This window comes from Anguilla anguilla, chromosome 1 (assembly GCF_013347855.1).
Source record: "Anguilla anguilla isolate fAngAng1 chromosome 1, fAngAng1.pri, whole genome shotgun sequence".
Taxonomy (NCBI): domain Eukaryota; kingdom Metazoa; phylum Chordata; class Actinopteri; order Anguilliformes; family Anguillidae; genus Anguilla; species Anguilla anguilla.
In genome coordinates, this window is record NC_049201.1 from 67,304,307 (window position 1) to 67,332,094 (window position 27,788).

At 39.1% G+C, this 27,788-nt stretch overlaps 2 protein-coding genes and 1 long non-coding RNA gene across 6 annotated transcripts; 2 read left to right on the forward strand and 1 right to left on the reverse strand.

The window, feature by feature from the left end:
• The first annotated feature begins 244 nt into the window (after window positions 1-244).
• LOC118231919 lies at window positions 245-8,098 on the forward strand. Its single transcript, XR_004766173.1, has 2 exons — window positions 245-4,365; window positions 6,059-8,098. It is a non-coding gene; the product is annotated as an uncharacterized LOC118231919 (long non-coding RNA).
• A 2,110-nt stretch (window positions 8,099-10,208) lies between these two features.
• On the forward strand, window positions 10,209-22,513 carry tmod4 (tropomodulin 4 (muscle)). 3 transcript variants are annotated; one of them, XM_035423093.1, is made up of 10 exons: window positions 10,209-10,461; window positions 15,079-15,250; window positions 15,755-15,911; window positions 17,450-17,572; window positions 19,745-19,837; window positions 20,119-20,249; window positions 20,497-20,604; window positions 20,795-20,938; window positions 21,530-21,674; window positions 22,069-22,513. In XM_035423093.1, the coding sequence occupies exons 2-10, from the start codon at window positions 15,140-15,142 to the stop codon at window positions 22,089-22,091; spliced, it is 1,035 nt and encodes a 344-aa protein (XP_035278984.1). In that variant the 5' UTR covers window positions 10,209-10,461; window positions 15,079-15,139; the 3' UTR covers window positions 22,092-22,513. The 3 variants fall into 3 exon arrangements, with proteins under 3 accessions (XP_035278984.1, XP_035278977.1, XP_035278994.1); XM_035423086.1 differs by having other exon boundaries at window positions 10,209-10,457; XM_035423103.1 differs by having other exon boundaries at window positions 10,209-10,457; window positions 15,100-15,250.
• A 749-nt stretch (window positions 22,514-23,262) lies between these two features.
• Window positions 23,263-27,600, reverse strand: scnm1 (sodium channel modifier 1). 2 transcript variants are annotated; one of them, XM_035423118.1, is made up of 8 exons: window positions 27,181-27,600; window positions 26,955-27,025; window positions 26,678-26,766; window positions 26,468-26,562; window positions 26,200-26,300; window positions 25,509-25,693; window positions 25,249-25,384; window positions 23,263-24,775 (listed from the first exon to the last, which is right to left on the reverse strand). In XM_035423118.1, exons 1-8 carry the CDS (start codon window positions 27,229-27,231, stop codon window positions 24,631-24,633), a joined length of 873 nt encoding a protein of 290 aa, XP_035279009.1. In that variant the 5' UTR covers window positions 27,232-27,600; the 3' UTR covers window positions 23,263-24,630. The 2 variants fall into 2 exon arrangements, with proteins under 2 accessions (XP_035279009.1, XP_035279015.1); XM_035423124.1 differs by having other exon boundaries at window positions 25,509-25,672; window positions 27,181-27,596.
• Window positions 27,601-27,788: the final 188 nt, after the last annotated feature.

The window sequence follows — 27,788 nt, forward strand, 5'->3', positions numbered from 1 at the left end:
AGATACATTTTCTGGTTTCACATATGCTAAGAATGGCGCGAATGTGTTGTGGAATGGAAAAAACATTTCCAAGCCCTTTAGAAATTAAGTGCATCAAATGGGTTGTGAATTAAATACACTATTCTGCATGGTTACTACAATTTTTTCTTTGATCTTTCCTAAAAAATGTCATATTTATTTGAGATTTGTTTGTTTGTATTCAGAATATGCCAGTAGTGGAGTCCTTGAGACCTAGTATGTTTTCCTTAGCTCAACGGTATGAGTCTTGGGTAAACAGGCAAACTTTGGATGAGCGCTCTATGACAGAAAATAAGGTGTGCAAAACATGTCAGCGGCCTTTGCTCTACCTGTGATCTCTCTGCATATGTAATCTTTAGCAGACAAGGACATGCTACAACTCGTGCCTTCCAGTACTGGAGATAGCATTCCACTTCCCTGTTTATGTCACTTTTCTGCAGGCGGACTGAACTCGAGCACAGCGTGAGGTAACAGAGCCCTGATAATGGAGACTTTCCCACGCATTTCTCAGTAAAATGAGACGAGGGCTTTGTAAGCTTCGCTCTGGGAAAAAAAGACTGTCATCTGACACAGAAAACGTAAACAGTCACACGGTTCTCCCGTGTTGAGATCCTTCGTGTCCATTCACATTATTGCCCTTTTCCCGAGTGTTTGAAAACACAAGTGTTGTTCTTCCTCTGCATTCCCACCCAAAATTCCTGCTGTAAGAAAACAATGTTGTTTTAACTTTTCACATGGAGTTCTCTCTATTGACCTTAGAATCGACTCTCTTATCCAATACAGCGCTCTTGCCAGATTTTGCATGATCTTGCAGGATAATGAATTCATGAAGACTTCAGGAAATGAAAGTTAGTTGACAACTACAAGTAAAGCATAGCATGCAGTACAATATCATTCTTGAATTTGCACTTATAGGTGCTATGTGTTTTTGCTTTTTTTTGCATTAAAGACATAGATTTCAGAGTCAAGTGGTTCTGAGGTTCAAAGGATTTTCTTTACAGCACCTAATTACTAAGAGTGAATTTCTATCATGCCAGACATTTTCCATTCAGTAGAATGTTTCATTCTAGAAAGCTAGAACTGTTAATGCCAAATAAAAAAATGAGCAAGTATTAATGTTTCAGCAAACAACTTATCACCACAAGAATTAGTGCTCTCCATTTCCGCATTTCAGCCACATATCTGTCTGACTGCGCCATTGCGAATTCATGGAACTCATCAGACCAGCATTGTTTTCATACCCTCAAAACATTCAAATAACTTCCCCTTTAAATGGAGAAGAGTACCATTGATTTAGAATGAAGCAGCACAAGTGCAATATCATGACAAAGTTCCAGTTTTTGGTTTCTACACGAGGAAACAACATGGACCAACAGTCTTCCGTTTCATGTCTATTAATTTTATTAAAATCATTTGTCATTGAGGTTGGGTTACCTATAGATCTATATAAACACCAAGTGAAATGACAACAACAATATAGGCCATGTGCAATGTCCTAATCCTCACTTCCTTCCACTGTAGCCGCACTGTACACCAATAATCAGTATGATTCTGTTTTGTTTAATGGTGTTCAGAAAACCAGAGAGATACCTGACAGAAGCCTTGAGTGCAATATACTCAGGAGTGACTGTGAAGCACGGAAATTAAATAATAGCGAACGTCATCTCATTTAATAATGGAAAACCGAATATCCCGAAAGTGCAAACAGCACTCATATTGAGTATCATATTCCCCACTGAGCAATGTTTCCACTGGAAAGTACCAGTATTCTCAGGTTCTTGGTAGTCTTCCTCTGAAACTCCACCTGGTACTCTCATGCCTCATATCAAATATTAAATACAGTAAACACAATAAATCAATCCCATTTCCTGGTTTGTTTAAGTATTGAGTTTGAGTTACACTGTACACAAAAGCAATACCACACCACAGATCATTGAATGTTGAGGACATAGAAAGATTAACAATGAAACATCAGTTTTTACAGTGTCATTGAACATTCTGAAGCATATTTAACCTTTGCAGATGCACAGAGAGTCTCTCAGCTTATATGTCTCTCAGAACTGCTCTCATTCCTTCTGGAATCAGAGGCAGTGTTGTTTTTTTCTTTCTTTTTGGCCTGCTACCAGCAAACAGAGCCTCCTGACTGGCCAGTGGATCTCTGCCTGTGTGGTAAACCTTTGGCCAGCTCCTCATTCCCAGTCATGTGAGCTGCACCACCCCCGCACTGCTCTGCACTGCACTCCAGTGCACTCCACATACTGCTAGCTCCCTCCAAATCACCTGATCTCCTTATGGGCATCTACAGTCTACATGAAAAACAGAAGGCTGGAGGAACATACTCACACAGCCAGAATACTGGATATGACGTGAGACATGACTCATTCATTCCTCTAGCCTAGCCAGCAGGAAAGTCAATGTATCACCCTTGCACTTATTTACCTGCTGTGTTGATAAAGAATGGTCTGTTTTAAATGATAGATACATAATATCTTTTTCATCATCAATTAAAGCAGTTCTGCAAAGAAAAGTAGGCTAAAATTCCTCCTCAGCATAAGACTGATATCAAATTACAGGAAGCATTTGGTTGCAGCTATTGCTGCAAATGGTGCAGAACACACTGAGCTGGCCTACAGATAGCCAGTGTCTGCGGTATGTGCTTCTCTGTCTAAACGAGATTACCGCGGGCTTGGTTGAGACTTTGAGGTGCTTGACTATTCAGAGCATGAAGTTATTACAAAGGACTAAACGTCAAAAAACCTGTTTATACGCCTCATACTTGTGTGCTCTGTGATGTGACAATTTAAGCATTGTATTTAACTTGCTTGTGACATTCCAGAATGTGTTTTTCCAGGAAAAAGAAATAAGGGGTAAATTGAAGCTAAAATGGAAGGCAACTGGGTTCTTATCAGCTGAAGTAGGACGCACATGAAAGGTCTTGCCGCATACCAGAAGAAGGGAACATTCCTTTTCTGTTTGTTTTATCGCTATGATATCAAGTCTCGCCCAACATTTAATCTTACAAGCACATACTCTGTTTCTTAGTAGCATTTAAAAAACAAAACAAACTAATCACGTGGTTATCTTGATTGATGTACGCGTGGAATGTGAAACCTTCACAACTTTCTATTAAAAGTTTGTTTGGTGCAGTGTACTTAAAGAATAAAATCAAATATATTTGTTGTGCACAGTGGGATTTATATTATTTAATAATATTTAACTGACGTACTTATACCTAAAACATCTCAGGTGTCCAAATCATATCATCACAGCATTCCAGTTGGTCTCTAGGATGGTGAAATTCTGAGCAATATTTTATCACTGTCGTCCAGTTTTGTTTTGTGAATGGCTTCTTGTAAAGTTATTTTAAACTTTGCATACTGCAATAATTTATTAAGAACAATTTCTGAGAGTGCATGTTTGTTATATACCTCACAATCTACAAAGAGCCATGGCTATGCACATTTTTGCCTTTTCTTTACAACTATGACATGGCTGGGTCTCAGTAATGTTCTCTGTGTAACGTGATAAACTGCCTCATTTCATATGCATGGGGACAGTGTTGCTGGACCACCACAGATTTCATGGCTACTTTGTGGTTTGAATCTACAACCACACATGTATGGTTATGTAACTTGCTAATCCACATATAAACTGAAACCTTCATGTCAGTTTTTTAAAATTAATAATATTTAAATATTAACATGTTAACATGTATAAGATGCAATGTGTATTTCTGTGAATGTGTTCATGTGAGTGTGCGTGTGTACTGGCTGTAGCAGGATGCAGACTGACCTGGACTATTTGTGTCAGCAAGCTGGGTCAGGCACATTCTGTACGGAGCATCCAGCCTGGACTGAGACATGTCCTAACTTGCAGACAGGGCTTACATAAGCAGACGATGCAACCGAGTGTAATACTTCACAAGGTGATGCTGAAATGACAGGGCAGGTACTGCGCTGTATCTTTTCTGGACATAACAAAGCAATCCAGCCAAGTATGAACTTGCCACATCACTGTTATTTATGGAAAGAATCACGGGTATTAGACAGCATGGCCTACTTACTGGACACCCGTGTCTGTTAAAAGCAGCAGTAATTGTTGCTAAGAAGCTTTATGTAACCACCAGAGTTTAACCACCATTTGATGAGTCAGAGGGAACCTCTTTCTTTACCATCTCAGTAACCACATGTACTGTAGGTTATGCCAAAGCAGAAAAGGGAATAACATAACGACAGAGGAGTGGTTACTGTTGTCATTGGTGACCTCATTTTTAGAGGTTTTTTTTTTTCTTTTTTCAGAAATATAGATTCTTACACTGTCAGCAGTAAGAAGAAAAGGATTAACATGGTAAGGGAGTAAAAAGAAAGGATTAATATAATGCTGTAATAGAGGTATGGAGTTTGAGTTATGTTCAATTGCCCCTTGCTATTTATATATTAGGAATGCATGATATATTAGGTAATATGAATATCAAGGGACAATGAGCAGCTAGACATATAAGCTATAAATGCAAAATCTGAAATATTATTTTTACAATATACAGAACCTTTGTGATGATATAGTAAACAATGTTTCCATCACAAGCCAATTAAAATGTAATATTTCTCAAAATTACCTAAATTAGGTTTGCTCATTAATCAATTTATCGTGACATGACATTTTTAAATGACTTTTGTACACAAATTCATATTAATATAAACAGAAATTGAAGGAGATATCAGTGATATGCTTAGAAAATATGTACCACAACATTCAAGGATGACATTATAATTTAAATATATTCCTTTTCAGAATGTCAATGTGTGTACAATACTTCACTGTACAATAGCTTATATTCCTTGCTTCAAAATCACAGTGGTGTGCATTGTTGGGGATTCAGCCATTCTCTCGAATGGCCTGTGCTCTGTCTTCACAAGAAAATCTCCTTGGTGTAAGCTTACTTGACGTGTTCTTAAACCGAGCTAGCCATGGGTTAGACAAATAGTAAACAATAAAGCTAGGGATTTTAATCACGCCTGAAAAATCCTTTACAAATGGGATCTACCCAATTTCATCACAGTTCACTCCCACACTACTGAGAAATATTACCTTTAACATATACAAATTGCATCTCTTATCATGACAGTACTATCTAGAACAATACTTTCTGTTCTGTTCTGTTCTGTTCTGTTCTATTTTGTTCTGTATCAAGTAGCAGTTCACAGGATGGTCTGCAGACAGGAATGCAATTTTGGGGGCTCTCTGGAAAAGCAATGTTCACCTCCCACAATTTTTTTTTTAACCTCTGTCTGCTTTTCTCCCTTTTTTCTCCTTCACTCTTTGTCATCGCAGATATTTTTCATTTTCACTTTTGTTCTTCGTTCCTACACTTCTCTTTTGTTTTGTCATCCTTTCAAGCTTTTGTGCGCCTCGGTGCTTTGTGTTCACATGCCCACTTCAGGGGAGTTCTCTTTCCCATTGCGCATTCCTGCACATTCTTGTTATTGTTGTCAGATCTTTAATCTCTATTCCTTTCATCCTGTATTCCTTTCGCCAGCTTCTGTATCACTACTCGTTTGCTTAAATAAAAAAACCTTACTAATATTTTATTTTCATTTTGTTTTTAAATGTTTGATTGCATTCTGTCACTTTATTCACTCCCAAATTGTTCTAGGATGAATTTAATACCCTTGATTCTTCAGAGCTTTCATTTTTGTTCCTTCTCTCATTTTTATTTACTGGTCCTCTCCCAGTGATTCTTTCCTCTGTAATGCCTGCAGTTGTTCTTTTCTTCCCTCCTCACCCTCTACATCTCTTCCCTTTTTCTTTCCTCCTTTCCATGCATACTCACACACCTTCACATTTCATCCTCATTCTTTCTCATCCACCCCTCTGGCCTAATAGCCCCTGATGTGTGGTCTGAATACCAGGTCTAAACCCCCTGAAAGTGCAGCCCACTCTATCAGCACAAGGCTCAGATCCTTGATGTTTTTGCATTCCTGGCCCATTAAGTCAGTGGGAGCAGCAGGGGGAAACGTGGTATTTGCTTCCTTTTTCTCAGTGGTGTCTCCGTGTGGAGGACCCCTGTCACATGACCCTAGGAGCCTTGAAAAACAGACGCTCACCAGCTGGTTTCTTACAAGCAAACGTACTATCAGATGTGAGTGTGTGTTTGGGGAGATGGGGCATTCTCTTATTAAGTTATTTTGCCTGCCTGCACCAGTTACATAAGATGTCCTTCGGTATAGTACATAAGATGTCCTCCAGTATGAAAAGTGAGAGATAAGTGAATCTCTGTAGGTGAATAGTAAATTGAAAAGAAGTGGTGGCTGACTTTACACATTTCAGAGAATGAACATTCTAGTCTGCATCCTCCTGAACTGAAGATGTTGCAGCTATTGGATAAGATCAGATTAAAAATACAATTCATATTTAAGAATAGGATAAAATGCTTTTAAAATATGTATATTGTTGAAGATTTTATTTTATTATTTTATCTTTTTAAAAAAAAAATCTAGCCGTGCAAGTGGTGGGGTTTTTTATGTCTTTGTAGATATTAAGACAGGTCTTGCTATATGGAGTTACATTCAGATGCTCATATGATATTTTTACCAGCACATTTTGTAAGCTCATTTCTATAAGGTCGTTTTTTGCCTGTGGTTAAGCGTTTGCATTATTTGTCCACAATAAGAAGCAATCCCAGGCTTTGCGCTCTATTTTGTTGTCATCTTGAATTTTGTAGACTATTGCAGTTTTGAAATGGGAAGAATATTTCCTGTGTAGATACATCATAAACAAAAAAAGGATTATTCATGTGACCTGGCACAGGTTCTGGAGCCTATCCCAGCATGTACTGAACGAGAGGCAGGAATATTTCACCTTTGCAGGGGATTTTGTAGATGCTGTTATTATCCAGAGCAACTTACGCAGGTTACATTTTTACATATAATCCATTTCTACAGGTCCATATTTTTTTATTGGAGCAATTCAGGTTAAGTATCTTGCTCAGGTATGCAGTGACAGTGCCTCAGCTGCGAATCAAACCCACAACAACGAAATAAAAAGGAATAAACCTGAAAATATTCAGATTTAATATTGACTGCTATTTATATTATAAAAATCAGCCTTACCATCTGTTCTTTACTTTTATCAGTGCGGAAAATGTCTGAGTCTAATAGCTGTAAATGACTGGTATATGGGAACTAATCATTACCTTTTTAATCAGCATGAGTCACAATGAAACAAGCTGAGGCGCGTCGGCGTGTCACCTTCCTGTGACTTGGAATGTGCCAACCCATTCTGAAGCAAGTCTGAACCGAAAATTCAAACTTCTGGGGAATTTCCAGAAGTCATCATGCATGTAGTTCATTTTGTGTGGGAGAAAATTAATCCCAATCCTGATTTAAATGCCATCAAACCAGTTTTAACAGAATTGGTTGTGTTTTTGAATCAGGAAGTTCTATTTTTCGTAAAATGAAAAGAACAGAAAAATGTTTTACTTTCGTATGAGTGCATTTCTGACGAGAATACTTTTGAAGAAATTGAGGGAAAGATGTTATATTTCATTACTCTTTCCTTGCCATATTTCATTACTTCTCAAACTAGCTTCCACACAGAGAGGTGTGAATAATGCCATGTAAAACTGAAATTCCCAAAAACTTTGCTCCCACGCTATGTTAACAGATGGCTGGTACTGTAGAGGCAAAGGAAAATACGCACCTGATACTTGTGAAGGGATACAATGTTAGGGATAAATGTTTTTGATGGCTGTACACAAACACATTCTACAGTCAGGTAGACCTGAATGTGACCATTGAGAGTGTACAATAGCCACAGATGGGAGACATGAAGTAAAATAAAGATAAAGAGATGGGCTATGAGTCACAGGTTTCTGTTTCAGATTGTGTGTGGGCGTGTGCGTGTGTGTATTTGCGTATTTTGACATTCTAACTTCTGGTTGTAAATTAGGGGGGAAACCTGCTTGTGTGTAAGTGTTTAATGTTTGTCAAAGAAGAGCGCAGCTTTTCTGTCAACACTATTGCCACCCCTGAATCTATTCTACATTGTATTATGCTCCGTTAATAAACTTCATTCCTTCTGACAGAGGCCCTTTATGCATTGTGAGCTGAAGAAGAAAACACCCAACCAATGTGACAAGTAGCACCTCTGAGTACATCTAGTGGTCATATCGGCAGCTGCACTCAAACTGGGAAGGTCCCTTCTGTGATGTATGAAAATTGTCAGGGAAATCTGTTACATTGTGATGTACATCCCTAGCATCAGAATAACATCATGTATGTTGCCTTTGAACATTTGCAATATATACGATTTCCATGTGTTTCCTATGATCTACATTACTTGGATTGCTTCTACCTATCATTGGCATAGCTTCAGTTTCACCTTCTTATGGATATATGAGCATACATGCCATATTAGCCCTTGCAAATGCTGCCAATGTTTGTCCAGTGTTGGGGTGGAGAAGCATCTGGTGAGTATTGGGGGAAGGAAGTTGGGATTTGCACCCCATTGCCTTGTACCACACTTGGTGGTACAGTATATACCCTCGGGACAGGGGCGATGTCTCACTTCTGTTTCTATGAGTCATGTTCGGGTCATGAGTCACAGCAATTAGTCATGCATTTGCACACTGAATTCTTTCAAAACAAGGGAATTCTTGATATAAATCAAAGGAAAACGTTTTTATTAGGAACTGAAGTGCTGTATGGAGATTAAATAAAAAGGCTGTGCTTCCATCTTGTGGCAGAATATTGCAACAAACACTATGCAATTTCCTCCGCTATGTATTGTACACAGCTTCATCATAACAAACTTGAAATCTCTCCAGCAATACCCAATTCATTTACCCAATTGATGATTAATTTTCCTGTCCTGACCAATTAAGTAAGTTCTCACTTTTGGAGGGTCAGTACAAATGTGCATCATGACTTGGAGGAGTGACTAATGCAGAGGAGGAGCAGCCAGTCACCCCGTGGATTCTATATAATCACTGATTAATGATCTTCCACCAGTATCAAAAGGAAATATCGGTTGGACCTTTTATATATTTTTTAAAGTTTTTTTTATTTATTTTTTACAGATTTATATGCATATAGTTTTTATCACAGACAAACAAACATGACATTTTTAGCCTATTCTTCTTCTTCTACTTCTTATAGTTTCATTATTACGACTATTCATAAGTTGCATACTGTAGTTTACGTCCATGACTGAAATAGCAATGATTGATGAGTGATGCATAGAAAATGTTTGGGACATATATGACAAGGACAGCCTGTTCAAAGTTGTTACAAGCATCTTGGGTCTTCTCATTAAAAATAATCATGTGACAGTGATGGCTCAGACTTTTATTTGTTATTTAAAGCATTTAACATCAGTGGCTTAAAGGGCAGCACTCTATTAATGGAAAAGAGAACCTACCAGCTTCCCATTTCCCCAGTCTGTTTGCTTAGTTTCTATGTAAAACACTTGTTAAAAGGTCAAAGGCAGCATTAATGTATGGAAGGGAATTTATTTTTTAATGGTGCATTTGTTGTTTTAAGTAACATAATTCTATTCATTATATTCCTGCTCATACATGATCATACATTTACCATGTCTTACTCTGGATCATTATTCCAGTTAGAATTTGAAATTGCATTGATCAAAGAATGATATCAAAATCCCTCACAACCAAATAAGCATGTAATTACGTAGCTATTTCGTTTTTATATTATGCCCACAATCTACTTAGAGGTAGGAATGATTTGGCTTTTAAACATATAAATTAATAATCAAGAGCTGGGAATTCCTATTTCCATCTTGAAACAGATAAAAAGTTGTAATCCAAGGCAAAGACTAGATATACAGATGGATTTACCATTACTACATCTTTGCTTCCATCTCTGAATGAAAAAACATTCTGAAGTTAAACCATGTCTTAGTTGTCTCACATTACTGTTCACGTTGACTTTTACAAAGTGACCTAATGTTAGCATCACTAGATGTCACTGTTTTCCACCTCATTCTTCTCATCTGTCCCAATTAAATTAAGAAACTAATAATCATATGGACCCAGCAACACCACCCCCCCCCCCCAGCATGTATTGTTTGGAGTCATCCCTCTCCCTCTCTCTCTCTCTCTCTCTCTCTCTCTCTCACTCTCTCTTTCTCTGTCTCTCTCTCTCTTTCTCTCTCTCTCTCGCTCTCTCTTTCTCTGTATCTCTCTCTCTTTCTCTCTCTCTCTCTCTCTCTTTCCCTCTCTCTCTCTGATAGCCAGTAGCCAGGGACTAGTTCAGAGCCAAAGTAATAAAATGCTGACCTCACAAAGTGCTCACCATCTCCGTGTGTCAGCATAGTCAAGAAAGCCAGTGATAGGGGGAGACGACAGAAGAGTAAGAAAAATAAATGTAATGCTCTGGCACTACCTTGCAAAGGACAACAGCAACTGATACTGGCTGAAGGTAGGTGGGTGGAAGCTTCTCTCTACTGCAAAGTGAAATTGGCTTGGGGGGCTGAGCTCCAGTTGTGTGCATGGAGGGGCTGGGCTTTCAGTTGCACTGCTTGTGTGTTACTGAGTAGGGGAAGAGTAGAGGACCTTTTCTCCCTTTGGGGTTTTATTTGAGCCGTTGTTTCCGAAGCCAATTCAGAATCATCATGGGTTGACTGTCCTGTGACTGTGTTGACAGTTTCTGACTCATGTGCTGTGGTGTGGAAAGATGAGAGCTTGTGTGAAGTTGGCTATTGCTGTCATATGCGCTTATGTTTTTGCAGTTTCCTGTTTGTCAGAAATGACATGTTCATACATTACCAATATTTTAATATTAAGTATATACTCAACAGGGAACACGTGGCTTTTGTAGTGCTCTCTTCTTTGAACAAACCATATAAATATATACATATATATTGTCCCAGTGGACTTGGAATAACATCTAATGCGTTAACTCTGCTGCTTATTACAACCCAGTGGTTGTAACATTGTATTGATAGGCTGCCTTATAATATTTTTCAGCATGCCTTGTGATCTTTGATCACTTTGACCCCAATCATATAATTTTGTCAAGGTAAAAATCAGTCATTACCTTATAATATTATCATGTTTTCACAGGTGTTATAACAATGCTTTTCCGTGCACATTGAAAGAAATTTCACTTTATGGACACATATAGAGTACATTTAAAAACTGCACTGAGGGGAGACCATATGACACAGACCGTAGGGTGGCCAATGCTCGACCCATTTATGAATCCCCCTGTGGAATTTAATTTCCTGCCATGCCACTTTCTCTACCATGATCCCATCTCTATCTTTAACCTTCTCTGCTTTCCCCGGGCTGAATATAATGGAACAAATATGTAAAGAGGCCAGATTGTCTTTCTTTTAAATTAAATAAATGCATGAATTTGGACCTGGAAATAAAAAAGTGAATCAGAATCTGTATAGCACAACTCTGTCATGGAAATGTTGACACTTGGCTAATTAGCTCTAGCTTCATTTTAGCAGCTGAAGCTAATTAGGAATTTTGTACTGATGCGGTTAGACCAGTAAAGGGCTGACCCATGGAAAGTATGACAATTTCTCCCCAATAAAGCAAAGATGTGACAAACACTCAGTGCTGTGGCACTACACTTTATATTACGTATTAATTTCCAAACACATGTGCTGTGCCCACATTTTTTTATATCACAGACCAAATCAGCAACCCAGAATACATTGTACTCTGAGAATGTTTAAAAAGATACTCATGTCAGTCATGATCATCATCCACCTTCGGAGTAACTGACACCAGTGCTGGGATCTTAAACAACCTGAAACTAATCCAGTGGTGACTCCTGCTCCATAGAGTCCTGATCTGGTGCCAAGTTATGCCCTTAATATCAGTATGCACGCACACATTCCTATGTGCATCAGTACTGTTGTGTTTTATTAGAACACCGACCAATTCATTTGCAGCTTTGTTTAGATCCATGGGAGCCAATACATAGAGAAGAATGTTAATTTTTGAATACAACTGCAATTAATTTTGACACATACTTGTGGATTTACTGCTAAAATGCCATTTCCCTATAGCACATTTGCTCCAGTACTGGCTGCATATGGCCAATATTTTGGAACATTTTTTAACACAAGTAATAGAAAATATTTGTCCAGGCCCTATTTCATAAAGCAGGGTTATTGAGTTAGCTGGATAACTGCATGGAAAACATGGAACCCTCCCAAATTGGGACCATGGACTAAAGTAAAAAGAGCTGTTGTGGGTTTTACTGGACAGCACAGTTATCCAGTAATCAGACCTCTCTATCAGCCCTGCACTTGCCAAATAGGCAATGTTCTTGTCTGGAACCTCCAGTTACCAGTTTGTCTATTCATGTAGAATCCTTCCTTTTTCTGCCTTTTAAAGAATTTCACATGCACTCTCCTCCATAACATTTTGGGACATTTTTAAAAATGTATTTGGCTCTACAATCTTAGATTTGTAATAATTCACATATGGTTAAAGTGCATGTTCTCTACTTTTCTTAAAGATTATACATTATACATTTTGGTTTCCCTATGTATAAATGACACCACTTTTATCCCCCCCCCCCCCCATTTCAACACGTCATTATATTTGGGACAAATGAGTTCACAGGTGTTTCTCTTTAATCAGGTGTGTTCAATTTCTTCCTTAGTCCAGGTATAAGAGAGCTTTCATTATCTAGTCTTGATTCCAGCTGTTTGATCGCCATTTGTCCCGAACATTATGGGAGGGACTATGTATAATGTATACATGGTGAAACCAGAATGTATAAAAAAATACCCTTTAATAAAAGCTGAGAATCTGCCATTTAACCACATGTACATAGTTTGATTACAGATGTAAAACTGTACCAAATCAAGAAGAAAAAAAATGTCTTTGTCCCAAACATTATTGAGGGTGCCATATGAATGACAATCATTGAATGCCTTCAGCTAGAACTATTTTTGTCAAATATAGCACTATGAAATCACTAATAAACTATTCATGTGACTACTGAAGCAAATTATTTATCCATTAAGTCGTAAATTAATCATTTGCATTTTTGGCATTTTAACAGAGCCTCTTATTCAGAGAAATTTGTATACCAATTATATCATAAACTTCCTCCTTAGACCACACCAGCAATGTTTAGCAATGCAGAATCTGTGTCAAATTGTGTGTGTGTGTGTGTGTGTGTGTGTGTGTTTTAAGAAAAGCAGACCAGTCCACCCTTGTTTTCTATTTTTGCTCTATTCAGACTAGTAGAAAGCAGAGAATCGCATACAGCTTGAGAGTTGGCTACCCTATGGACTGTGCCACACACTGCACCCTTGGGTGTAGCTTTTGTCCAGTCCTGAGCTTGTTGTGTCCCTGGCTTTGCAAATTAGAGCTGCACCCTTGTGCCTGCTCCCTACCCACTCCTTTAGATTTCCTGTCTACTTCGTTAATCATTCTCCCCCACATTTCACCACCCTACTGCCCTTTCACTGAATAAAACTCCAATACTTAAAATGGGGATCACAAGAGGTGCCCTGGGCCATGTCTCTCGATATTTAGCAGCTGAGGTTAAGTCACTAGCAAAAGGTTTCAACAGCAGTGCCTTACCCAGGAAAAAAAAAAAAAAAACTACAACTCTAGAGTGACAAATCTAATTCCTTTCATACCACACTATGGCTTGTTTTACTGTCAGTGACAGTTAGAAATTGTTTAACATATTTAAAGGCATTGCTACAGTATCCTAACCAAGGCATGATCTATAATATATGTATAATGGAATCTTGTATTTCAGCTCTAGTTCCTATCTAGGATCAAATTACTGTTCAGTGGCACTTTTAATACTATTCCTATCAGTACAAGAAAAGATCTCTAGATGTTCTGGAGATGTTTTATAGACACTAGTTGTTTGTATTTCCTTGTGTTGTTTACAGTCACAATTGTGCATTGCATTTGCTGGAGTAGTCCTCATCTCCGAGGTTTCCACATCCAGTCTTTAATGTACAAGCAGATTGGGTCACTCTTACAGAGAGGGAAGTTAGCGGTCACACAGAAAAAAATTCTCAGGATGAATTAATGTAACTTTTGTATCTTTATCTCTGTAGCTTGCAGATGTTGCAGCATAGAGTCTACCAATGTCCCCACTGTCAGAAAGGGCCAGTGTTTAATTTCAGCAGTGTGCTTTTTAAGATTTACTCAGATGATGGCTGCAATATTTAATCTTGATGTCTGGGGTGTAACACTGTTCCGCTAATGTACCATTATGTGTCAAAGAGCATATGGCAGCAAATTAATGTAAATGATATGTCACCTTGAAAAACTGCCAATATATTTGTAGTTGAATTCTTGCAAAATGGAAGTAGGTAGTACCCATGTTCATACTAGAATTGAAAATATGTTTCATCTGTAGAATTTTTAAAATGCAAATGTTTGTGACTAGGTACTTTTAAATTGCACTATGCTTCATATGTCAATTCCTTCTGCTTGAATTATGCCAATCTGCCAATATGCCAATACATATATTCTGAGATGTACAAAGATCCTCAGGGAGATTGATAGAAACAAACAAGCATGTTCACATCCCTTAAATTTCCTCTGAATATGTATGGGTTATGTGAGTGACTTCTCCATGACAGGCAGTGTGTGTATGCAGCTCTCTTCTCCCCTTCTCTTTTTTGTAACTCTAAACCCCATCATGCCATTATGTGACTAAGAATAGCAAAGTCTGTCTCTGTCTTTCTCTTTAAGCCTCCCCTCTCTTTTTCTCTCACTCTCTCTCTCTCCAGTTTCAGGTTCCAATGTATACGATGTGGTCTGACCCTGTGCCTATCATCTACCCATCTGTACTGGGACTCACTGATATCCCAGTGGCTCAGTGTCATTGTTTTGCTGTAGGGTACCCAGTATCAGTGTGTATGCCAGTTAACTGTCTACACCTTGTGCAGGGTTGCAGGGTTGATGCATATCATTTCCCATCCTATTGACTGCCCTGTACTTAGTGCAGGTTTGTGCTGTGAAAATGGTAAGACATGGACAGGGGTGTGTTCAGAATGTCCCTTTATATCCCTGCATCTTGGCTCCTGTGTACTCAGTGTCCCTCGCCCCCCGCCCAGGGGTTTGGGTGTGCCATAGGAGCCCTGCCAGTCCACCCAAATGTCCAAGAAGGAGGACCCCCGGGACATTGATGAGGATGCCATCCTCAAAAGCCTCAGCCCTGAGGAGCTTGATCGGCTGGAGGAGGAGCTGCAGGAGATGGATCCCGAGGTAGGAACCACTGGGCCTCTCCGGCTGGAGGTGACAAGGTCACATCCCAACGTTGAGTTAGCACTACAGTTTAACAAAGGGGTTAGAACTTATTGTGCTTGAATTTGTTTGAAATTAAAGAAAAGCAAATGCATCCATAAATCGAGTAATGCTGTTTGTCGGCATTATTTAAAAGAACATCAAAGAACTAATGTTTGCCGTTGGTTTGGTACAAACTTGCATTTCAAAACACTATTCTGTATAATATATCCGTCATGGATTTGACAAAGAATGGAATGTGCCTGAAAGTGTCCCTAGCCTCACCTAAGCAATCATTAGGTAAATAAATATGTTTATATTGCATTGGGTATAGCCTGTACCCAAATGTAAAATATGCTTGCTTCTAAAACTATATAATTATTTGATGAGAGCACCATTATACAATAACTAGGCATACTTCTCAGTTCCTCAGATAAGCAAAATACGACAGTTTGTTTAAACCGCTGTTTGTTGTTTGTTTCCCAGAATGCCATGCTGCCTGCGGGGTTCCGCCAGCGCGACCAGACAAAGAAGAGCCCAACGGGGCCCTTGGATCGGGAAGCCCTGATGAAGCATCTGAAGAAGCAGGCTCTGGAATATCAAGACCGGAATGACCTGGTTCCCTTCACCGGGGAGAGGAAAGGTACTGCTACAATTATTTATTAGTTTTTGCATGGATTCGTCACAAGTACAAGACACATCTACACTGAATCATCAGAGATATTTAGTAGGCTTGCTTGATAATGGAGAGTTGTGACCAGGGTGTGATCAAGTGAATTGATTCAACTGATCACAGCTTGATGGCACTTGCAGAAGTTACATTCATAATCCTGTATTCAGTTCTGAATGTGAGCGCAAAATATGCGGTAATAGTATGAGAAAAAGTTACAGTTTAGTATGTTTCCTTCTTTGTTCCTGTGTTGCATTAGCCTTGCCACGATAATAGCAAGACGAAATTAACAGACCCCCTATTTTTGAGCATTGCAGCATTCTGAAATTAAGTGTAGCCAGACCATTTCTGGCAGGAAAAATGGCTCTGGTATTCCCCTTCCCCCTCGGGGAGTCAGACTGCAAGGGTCAGCCTATTCCCCTTTGCTATGGGTCCAGGTCTCTACATACTTGTGATGGATTGTATTAGACAGATAGGATCATGGTAATTTTATACCCCATAATATATATATTTTTTAATCTATTTTAGGCTCAATAATCATGCTTTCAGTTTTCTCCAAGTTACACAGAATAAAGCCTGAGGTCACCTTGTTCTTAATGCATCTTAGCTTTTTAGCTTGGAAACTTTTCTTCACCATTTGCTTTTATTTACATATAGTGCTGACCATCATCTGCACTGTAGTTTCAAGGGAAAATACTGCAGAGCAGTAGTGTGTATAATGAAAAAATCATGAGCCCCAGAATCATGCCTTAGTGGCTCCATACTGCCATTAACCATAGAGCGGTAAAAAGAATCCCTTACATATGATTATTTGACTGTAATAAAAACCGAGTTGGATGATCTTCCAGGCATGAACAAACTGGTTATGTTTCCTCTCAGGCTTAAAAACAGTATTTAACACTGCTTGCTGTCCAGTAAAAAAGTCGTTTGTTTGAAATATAATATGTGGTTGGAAGAGAAAGAGTCACATGAAGACTTGAGGGCACTGAGAGACGTTGGAGTTTGATCGGTGTTGTGACTGGTTCAAGGTAACGCTGCAGTGTTCTGGGCAGTGTGATCACTGCTGAGGGTACTGCTTGGAAAGAGCACTGGATGATTTACATTTTGTTGCCATGCCTCTGCGAGGGGTATTGTGTTACATACATTCCTTTATTCCACAGTGTTTGACTTGGCTCCAGATCCTTTTTTAGCCAAATCAATATGGATATAAATAGCATAATATAGCATTCATGCATGACATGGTTGGAGGCAAGACCATAAATGGGAAATTTGTGTCTTTGGACGGACTCGGCTAATCAACGTTTTATTGAGTAGCTGTAAAAGAAAAAGCAACCCTATTTTTCACATCAATATTAACTGTAATGTTGACCAAATATAGTACCCCCTGTTTCATGGAGACCTAACTCATGTAAGAACATGGAGAAGCCCTATCTATCCTGAATATCAGTCGTGTTGTACATCCAGCGTTAACTGACTCTCAGTTAGTCTTCCCTTCTGTGTCACCTCTCAAGGCAAGGTATTCATGCCCAAGCCTGGTTCTGGTCACATCCCCATCCACGAGCAGATTAGCCTGGAACCAGAGCTGGAGGAAGCGCTGAAGAACGCCACGGACGCTGAAATGTGTGACATCGCGGGTAAGCCCTTCAGTATCATTTCTCTTCAGCGCTGGACAATTCTTTGTGAAGACTACTTGTGAAGAGGACTGTTATCTTGCAGTACGCACAAATGACAAATGTGGAGCATCGTCATATTCTATGGCACTGGTTCACCTGAGTGATGTACGGGCTGGGGTGCTTTTTTTGGAGCAACCATTTGTTTTTATTGCCTGGTTTGACGCAGTAAAATGCTCAGCATTCATTTAACTCTAACAGAGTTTAGACAAGCCCAAGAGGGATGCTATGTACTCTATCAGAGTAATGTTTACTACAGTATATCAGAGTTGACAGGCATTAGGGGCAGTTCAGTCCAGCACATGCCTTTAATGGGTGATACTGTTTCGTGCAGCCTAAGACTTATACGATCTGACACACAAGCCGAATCATCCTGATGCAGATGTAGCAGGGATATGGCATGGGGTTTCCTAATCCTAGTGTCCAGTAACACAAAAATACCTGGCACTGGGCCTTAAGGATAGAATGACATAGAGGTGACAGAGACTGACAGAGGGTGTTTCTCAATGTCTGTACTTGTGTGTTCTTGTGAACTTGTGTGACATCATATTTAACGGCCCAAGTCCTGTTCCAAAAGCAGGAATGCATAGAAGCAAGAACGGTTCAAAATCCCGGAAGTAGTCTTGATTCCCCTCAAATATCAAGTTCCCCTCAAGTCCGGAGTTCGCGTTCTTGGTATTGAGAAAACCCAGAGGGAAAGGGGTAGAGTTTATTTCCTGTTCTGCTAATGTACCATTATTATGCACTGCTGCTGTAGTTCAGGTGTATTTCTCATTGTATAGCCCTGCCAAGGCCAATTTCACATCTCTCATTGGACATTGCTGTCAGCAATGGGACGGCCAGGATTGACTGTCCAGAATAGATTCTATGTGTGTTGTTTTTTTGTCTATTCCGGACCGCTGCACCAGTACTTTAGTTGGAAACATCATGGGAGGCCATATTCTATTTATTCTTCAGAAGAGAATGGTAACCCTGTCATCACAAAACATGTGGTCATATCACAGTATTGGGCTACATCATAGGAGTCATGGGGATTCCATTGAAATAGGAGACAATCTGTTTCATCTAAAAAAAAGGAATCTACAGTATAATACCACTATTGGATAAATTATTCATTGGGAAACATAATTGTTTCATATAAAGTCAGATAAATAAATTTAGAGATATGGGTTTTTTTTATGTTGTTTTATTGTGTGTTTTTGTGGAAATAGATTTACATTACAAGAAAGATCCTCTACAACTAGTTATCTACATTGTTCCTGATTTGAACTGAATAATAATTTTATATGATTTTATCGCATGGATGCAAATACTGTAAGGCTGTTCCAAACGCTGTGGAATGTTTGGAACGCTGTGTGATAGGCCAGTTTGACTGGTCTGATACTGATTGGCCAGCTTGGAAGTGGCTAACTCTCTCTCTCTCTCATTTATTTTTCTCAAACCCCTCCCCCTCTCTGCCCAAATGGATTGCCTGTGGCTGTTGCTCAAAGCTGTCAAAGCAGCTGGCCAGATACAATTAAATTGTATTGAAGGGAAATGTCATGTACATTGTCACCCTCTGTTGCTTATATTTGGTACTTCACTGCAACAGTTTGTAACAGAAACATCTAAGGGATTATAAGGGGTTTGTGTTTCAGTACATTTTTGTGAATCAGTCTTGGGAAATCTAATGAGCAGCAAATTTTCAATAACTTTCAAAGTTTTACAGCCACATGGCTTCCCCACTATAAATAATGTACAACATACTATAAATCTTAATCTGAAATCATTACTTATCTTGAAGGCATATACACGTACATCAAAACAATGCTTGAAATATTTTCAACACTATTCTCAGGAAAAAGAGAACATTATTTGAGCATCCAAATGTAAGGTAAATAAATGGTCTGATATTTATTCATCATCCTTCAATAGATTATTTTTGAAGGGTGATTTTTTCAACAGATTACGCATTTGCAAGGTGTACTGATATAAAGCGTCCATGAGCCACCCACAAACTAATACCTATCATTCTTTCCATTCAATGATAACACTAAGGTAAATGTACATCCCTGACCTCCCTGTCCCTCCTTTTCAGAACCCATTGTGTCAACATCTTTCATTCAGTTTGATCTTCATGTTCCCTGATCTCTGCAGCCATTTTAGGAATGTATACACTGATGAGCAACAAGCAGTATTATGATGCTTTAGGCTGCACTGGCACCATTGCCAACACAGAGGGCATCAACAGTGAGTACATTCTTTAAATTCAGTAAGTATTGTATATTATGCATGAACTCTACTAAGATGGAAGGGTCGATAAAGCCTTTAGTGTAAAGTTAGATGATTAGTTAATCTAGAATAGCCCACCATTGATCCACATAGAAAGATTATGCGTGGTTTCCTGATGTCAGGTAACTGTAAGCAGATGGAGAATAAAAACATCCCATTGTGCTTATTTTGCTGTACTGCAAACAATTACAGAAAGAGGTAACAACATTTTAGACTACAGTGTACATGTGTACATTTAGGTGTCGTGAAGCCAGACCAATATAAAATCTACCCAGATGAGCCCGCCAACCCCACAAATGTTGAGGAGACCCTTCAAAAGATCCAGACAAACGACAGCAGTCTCACCCAGGTGAACCTCAACAACATCAAGGTAAGACATGTCAAAGACTTGTGCTGCAAAAAACAAAATAAATAAAAAAATCACTATATAAAATAAATAGTTGTCATTTAAATATGTCAGGTGCATTTGTATTGCAATTGCTTGTGTGAAAACTTTAACAGAATGGCCACATTTTTGTATCTGGTTGAACACCACTGAAGAGTCCATTTTATGGTGTTTTCATTGGTCAGTGTCCTGGACAATAAGTGAGCAAATGAAGCCTATTCAATGTCTGCAGGACCTTCCCATCCAAACACTGAAAGAAATCTTCCAGGCCATGAAGACTAACCTTAATGTGAGGACACTGAGCATTGCTGGAACTCGCAGCGGGGACCCTGTGGCTTTTGTGAGTTCTCTTTCTATTCTCAAAGATATATTCTAAAGTCAGCGGATATTTGCTTTTCTGTTGAGAAAGCTACTTTGTTATCCTCCTTGGTTTGAGCCATGTGACGGTGCTGTTTACCTGCAGGTGTTGCGACAGTGGTCACTCATTTCCTGTAGCTGTTCCTGTACATAGTGCTTCCCTTGTTTCCCAGGTTGTGGCTGAAATGTTGCAGGCCAACAAGAGCCTGCAGAGTCTTAACATTGAGTCTAACTTCATCACCGGGGATGGGATGAAGGCTATCATCAGGGCCCTGGCTGTGAACACAACACTGACTGAAATTAAGTTTGGCAATCAGGTCAGATATGTGGTGGGGGGGTCTATAATATCAATATAAATGAGGTCAAGTGTTATGCCTAAGATTACAGAAAAGGTCAAACTTCATGAATTTCACTGTTGCCATGTTCACACAGGTTGTTCACATGGCCAACTTCATTTAAAAATCTGTTAGCTGGTTTTGGAGAACCAAAGAACTAAGAGCCTTCTCCTCTCTGATTCAACTTCCCTACCAAAACTATTGGCCTGTTTGACAGATAGATCATCATTACTGCCTGAAATGTCACATATTTCCAAACAATATTTTGCTATCATTAAACCTCAGATGTGTGTGCACAATTTTCAAGTCTGCATTAGATGCAGATGGCAATGATAGGATCTTTGGGGGCTTGTATTTAGAGACAAGTATGACAGATTATTCAAATGAAGAATCAGACATGGCTTCCCTGAATAAGTTTGTGATATGAACACAATATGAAAATGGGTGAGCTTTGCTACTGAATCTCAAGTCCCTCGACTTTCTGTTGCAGTGTCGCAGTTATACCACAAATAGTGTCCCTCTCTGTCTCACAGAAGCTCCAGTTTCTAATACACTTCTGCCCTTTACCTACAGAGACAGCAGTTAGGAGACTCTGTGGAAATGGAGATTGCCAACATGCTGGAAAACAACCCAGCCATTGTGAGAATTGGGTACCACTTCACCCAGCAGGGCCCCCGTGCCAGGGCTGCCATGGCCATCACCAGGAACACCGACATCCGTACGTCCATGCCCATCTGTCTGGGCACTGCCTGTCCTATTTGGTGCTCATTAGAGCACAATCCAATCCCGTCTGAGCTACTGGCAAATATCATGTTATTAATTGTCTTAATGGAAAAGAGACAGAATTTATTTTTTTTGGGAAAAGATTTAAAATTCATCAGGGGTTTAAATCTGTTTTGATACAATTGTATATATTTTTTAAGACAAGGGCATTTTATTAGATATCTCAACTCATCTAATTGGTATTTAATGGATTTGATTTTCCTGTGAATTTTAGTTATATTTATAATCTTTGAGTGACGGAAAGATGAAATGACAAGATGCTATTGTGCATGACTGATGTCCCCATTTAGTCTTATCATTGTCTTTTTCCCTCCCATTATTTCTTCCAGTTCGCCAACAGAGAGTAAGATGAAAGAAGCCCACATAACTTTAAGAGGAGCTGAGCCCACTCTCTGGCCTTCTACTACATTATGGCTCCAAGACTGAAACCCAAATGAACATCAGCTTTGCTAGTGGATTATGATGAACCCAATTCCCCTTTGTGCCAATTGATGTACATGGTCCATTGTTATCCTTCCCAGGCCAAAGATTTCCAATCAACAACATACTGATTCTGTAGGCTGTGGTTTTTCTGCTTGAGCCTCACCTCAAGGCCTCACATGTACTTTGACTTGATCTCAGGAGAAGGGAAAGCTTTGTGGTAGGTAGTGTGTGACTAACAAACATTTTCAACAAAATTCTACAAAATGTCCCCACATTTGTACTAAATTTCAAATAGCTGATCATAAACCATTTTTCTGTAAATAATTTGAATAAATGCGTAAATTCTTCATGGTTTAGGTGGTCTTGCTTAACCAACCCAGAATTGTAAAATTATTTGGTTAATATTCAATAACTGCTATTTTTTATACCACTGAGGAATTTCTGGAATGACATTTTCAGTCGCATTGGTCTGGTCACAAAGCACTGGAGGAAACCATAAAAAATAAAAGGTGTTATTGATGTACCAACTGTCAATGGGGCAGATGCTACACCACTTGTATACATCTGAAGTAGAGCAGTGCCTCTAGGTGTCTTGAACAATATCTGCACAACTAGACAATGACCATGGAGGGCATGTCAGGCCCCCTCCTTCACCTGGCCTATTTATACCAGCAGCTTGGAGGGTAAACAGTGGAAGAAACCAGCTCAGTGGCGGTTGGGTTACAAGTGCTCAAAATACTCCTGCATTTATAAGGCAAGTGGAGACCGCATCCAGGAAGACTAAGTGGAGATTTACAGATCTCTCCAGAACAGCTGCTAACCTCTCAAGACTTTCACAGTCTAAAGAAGGGTCCAATTTTCACTTTATCAAATATACCTTAATGTGCGGCGTCTATGTATTTTGGATGAAACCGATGCTCATGGCAACAAGTTAAACTTACTTGGAGCTATGGAGAAACATTGGACTTACCAGTTGAGAACAGCACATTGTTTCGTGTAGAGTGATGTGGATCCCTTCTAATGATCAACATTGGAATGTGTCACAGGAGCTGCACTCACAGACACCACAACATGCGGCAGAATAAGGAGAGCTACAGCTGGTGTTGGCATACATCCTATGTTTCCCTTTTGGCTTTCACCAACACTTGGACAAACCAGATATGCATAAATCAAATGACAAGCACAGCATGTCCAATGACACCTCACCTGCTCCGCATTCCTTTGCATACTGCCCTGTGTACTGACCACAGAAAAAAAGCTTTGGTTTCCCACACAGCCAGTTATAACTGGTCTTGAAGGGCGGTACCAAGGTGAAGGACACAACCGGACTTTCACTGAAATAACCAGCTTAAGCAAAACACAATGCGAGCACAGTGGTCCCCACATTTTTGAACCACAAGCATAACTCGTCACAACAGGTGATACAGGTGTTCTTACATGTTGTAATACAATAAATACAATATGTAAATATGTCTAGGTAGCCAGACAATGGTAAGACTACAACTGCTGAGACAGGGAAACTGTGTAAACATTTTTGATCAGTAGCTCAGGCCATATAGCAAAAGATAATATATTCACTCAGAAATGATAAACAAATGATGTCAATTCTGGGATATTACAGATGGCACATATGATTGGTAGTTACAGAGTTTGGAATAATTGTCAACATTTCTATATATCGTTATACCCTGTTCCCTTAAGAGAACATCTGCAGATATGGTCCACGTAGCTGCATTGGCTCAGTAAAAAAAATTTTTTCACAAAAATTCAATTTGGAAGCTGTCAGTCATTTAGAGCATGACTATTATGCATATACAATAAACCAAGTCTATCATCCAGCCTTCAAATCTAATTCAACAAATAAATGTTAAACATATCCTCATACTAATAAATTAACCTTTCTGGAATTTCTTTCTACGGGCACTTTAAAATACAAAATAAACTTGGAAAACTAAACACTGGCACCATCCTCAACACACATGTAAAATCCCCCTATGCTAACATGCTGCAATCTGAGTTAAACATAGACATAGATCTTTAGGAGCCAGCTAGCCACTCTAAATGAAGCCCTCTCGCTCTCTTTAAACCATGGGGAAATTAGATTTGTTCGAAGTGGACAGTTGTGGGTCACAGAGGAGTATGAATGACCATACCATGAAACCTGTGAAGAACGCTAACCAGTGGCAGCTCTCGTTCAGATTAGCACTAATATTAGAATAGCTGATGTTGATTTAGAGTAAGCTGGCCTGGACTTATTTCTAATGGAAGGTCTTAAAAGCAAATCAACTTGGAGAGAAAGAACAACACAAAGGATGCTGAAAATAGCATCCTTCTTGTCCTCCCTCCAGGTGACAACTCCGATCACAGAACTGACCATGGGTTCTCTTCAGTGCCTGCACTTGTCCTCTGGTTGGTTGCCAGGTTGGGGAAATGCAGACTATGTGCATTTGGGATAAGGGGTCAGGGGGTCAGAGCTGCTCCTGCTCTGGGATGTCTGTCAACTCAGTGCTGTGGGGAAGAGGGGGGAGGGGAGAGGGCTGGTCCTCATCTGAGTCAAATTCCACATTTTCATCCTTTACCCAACTGCCGTTTTTGTCCTGCAGCCATCCGGAACTGAGAGGAACAGACACACAAGGGAACAGCATGAGATGCACGCCACAGTGACACTCAGTGGGGGGTGAGCAGAACTGCAAGCATGTATGTCAAACACCAGATTCTGCTTTACCCAAGATGATTACTTAATATTACTAAGAAAACAATGATTCAACAAAAAATTTGATACTCCAAAAAATTACGATAAACTATGTAGTAAGTAACCCAGTTCAGAATTATGCCCAACACCCCATTTTATCCTTATTTCAAACCATATCAGTAGAGTTTGTGCAACTGACAAGGAGCTGGATGAAATGTTATCCGCTAGACCGCTAAGTTTCATGTTCAAAAGAATAAAAGTAAAAAATACATTTGATACTTGGCTACGATTTAACTCACTAACGATTAATAATTTACTAATGTAATTACAAATGAGTAATTACAAATGTAATTTTGAAATGACTGGAACTGCTTTCACAGCAGAATTACTCTACCTTTTCAGTTTGAGATAGTGATCCAGCTCTCTGCGCCTCTGTGCTGATATGGGTTCAGGGTCCAAGGGAATTGTGGGCCTGGACTTCTTCCTGACTGCTTCCTGTTTTTTCTGAGCTTGTGGCTGTGTCTGATGGTCTGATTGGAGTGTCACAAATTCAAGTGAAGACATGTTGAATATAGCTACATAATCACAAAAAAACACATTATTCAAGGACAACAGAGCAATAATGCACGTTATAACAAATTAATAAGACCGTACCTTTTGTGCTGCAGCAGTAATCTGGGAGAGATCTGGTTTCCTTCCTTACGCCTCCCACCATCTCAGCAGATGGTGCCGGGTTTAGTGCTGAAGATTTGTTGGTGGGGGGGGTGAAAGTTTGGCAATCCAGACCAGAGCTAGCTGAGCCTTTTTCAGACTTCAAGCTAATGGGAATCAAAGAAAAACTATGAGAAACACACAGTTAATCTCTAATCTGATATAAGACTACGACAGAGAGAAATCAAATAACTGCAAAGAATAAAGAGCATTGTACCTCAAGAAAAGTACAGCATTAAGATATGGTCTTTACCTTCAAAATGGAATAGTATATATATATATATATATATATATATATATATATATACACATATATAGATATATATATATATATATATATGTATATGTATATATATATATATGTACATACATACACACACAGTATCAGTGATGATTCTACAAAGCATGGCATGGGATTTGTTTTATGTACGTCAAATGCAGCCCACTGTGTTCTACAGAACCTAAGGAAGAATGCATGTACAAGATTGGCAGTAGCTCGGAAAATATTTTATTAGCAATGCATTTGGACAGATTTCTGTTCATGAATTTCTCTCACAATCCATTTGTTTAAAGGCCACAGGAAAATTCAGCGCTCAATTACTTTCAGCAACATACCAAGCTTGTTGATCCTCACCTTATTTTTTTGTGGCAGCTGCTATAGGGTATGGACTTCAGCAGGGCATGGTGGGTAATACTACGGGTCTGTGCAAGTAAAGGAGCAGCTTTTGCTTCTTCCTGAGAAAGAATGCATAGTGGATGTCATGGAGCAATGAGTAACACAACATGAAAAACAAAAACCAAACACCACAGACATTATTACTCTGGATGCTGGGTTTTCTGAGCATGTGTGTAGTATAAGAAAGTCTAGAAAAATACGTAAGTAAAATAATTTAACATTATACCTGCTTGCCTTCTTCAGCCTGAACATAATTATGATGCCTACGTTTCTCTAATTCATTCTGTAACGTTGTCTTCTTTCCATAAAACCATTTCAGCCCTGAAAATCAGCGAGTTATTTAGGAAAGTCAGTGAGAGGTGGTCCAATGGATTGACAAACAACAAAGCAAACATATTAGGTATGACCAAAGAGATTCTCTTTGGTATGACCATACCTTCTAGATGGCGCCTTCCTTTTCTGTGAACAGTCAGCATGTCAACAGTATCAAACACAGGACGGTAGGAGCACACTAAACAGGTGTACCTGAATGTAGAAAGGTAGGTAGGTATTACAAAAAAAATTGTTAGAAGTCTACATTCGAAAATCTATAATGTAAAAAAATAACTGTGGACACATTTTTCTATTTAAGATACAATTTACATAACTCTAGTTATCTAGCTAGCTCTAAAACGTTCTGGACAATTGGGGCTTTAGAATGCGACTGCTCTTACCTTCCGTTTTTCATTAAGGCAGCTTCGTCTTCAGGAATGAAGTTTGACAAGAGATCTGCAACACGTCGTTTCTGAGAAAGAAACATAACCTAGCTAAATAGCTACAAACTGAACCTCGTCGTAGTTGCTGTAAAACCCATCATGCTGTTATGACTTCATTTGCCAAGCTAGCCATCAGTGAATGTATATTTAACATTAACGTTACCGTCGTGATAACACTGCTTACCTTAAGAATGTTTAATTGACTGGAATCGTCCCCTTCTCTTTTAAATGACATTATTTCGAAACCTTCAGCTGCTGTTCAATAACCTGAAAGCAATTCTTCAGTATCTCACTTCCAAAGATCACTAGCTTGAGCTTCTGCTTCTTATTCTTCTTCTTTATGGGTTTGGGTGGTTTAGAACGAACGTTTAGTAGCATTACCGCCACCAAATGGGAAGGAGTGTGAATCAGCCTAACAAAAACAAAAAAAACTACATCCTGTTGATTAACCTCTGAAATATAAAATAACACCTATTCCCTGAATTTCATTGTTATAATTCTTTCAAATCATAATTTATCCCCTTATCTCCCAGATTCTTAACCAAGATTTCTCTCTATAAATTTGATTTTGGGCAAGATAACAACAGTCACTTCTCCCACATCTCAACTCTCACTGATCTACTTCCTCATTAGGAGTACTATTTAAAACTGTATGTCCAAATTTCATTCCGTCTTCTCTCTTAAACCGAACCACATCACACCCTCCTCTTTTGCCCCTGCCTTCCTCATTATTGACAAACTTTCAGCCCTGCAGGGTGCATATACTAAAACCGACGGCTTAGCTACATATAT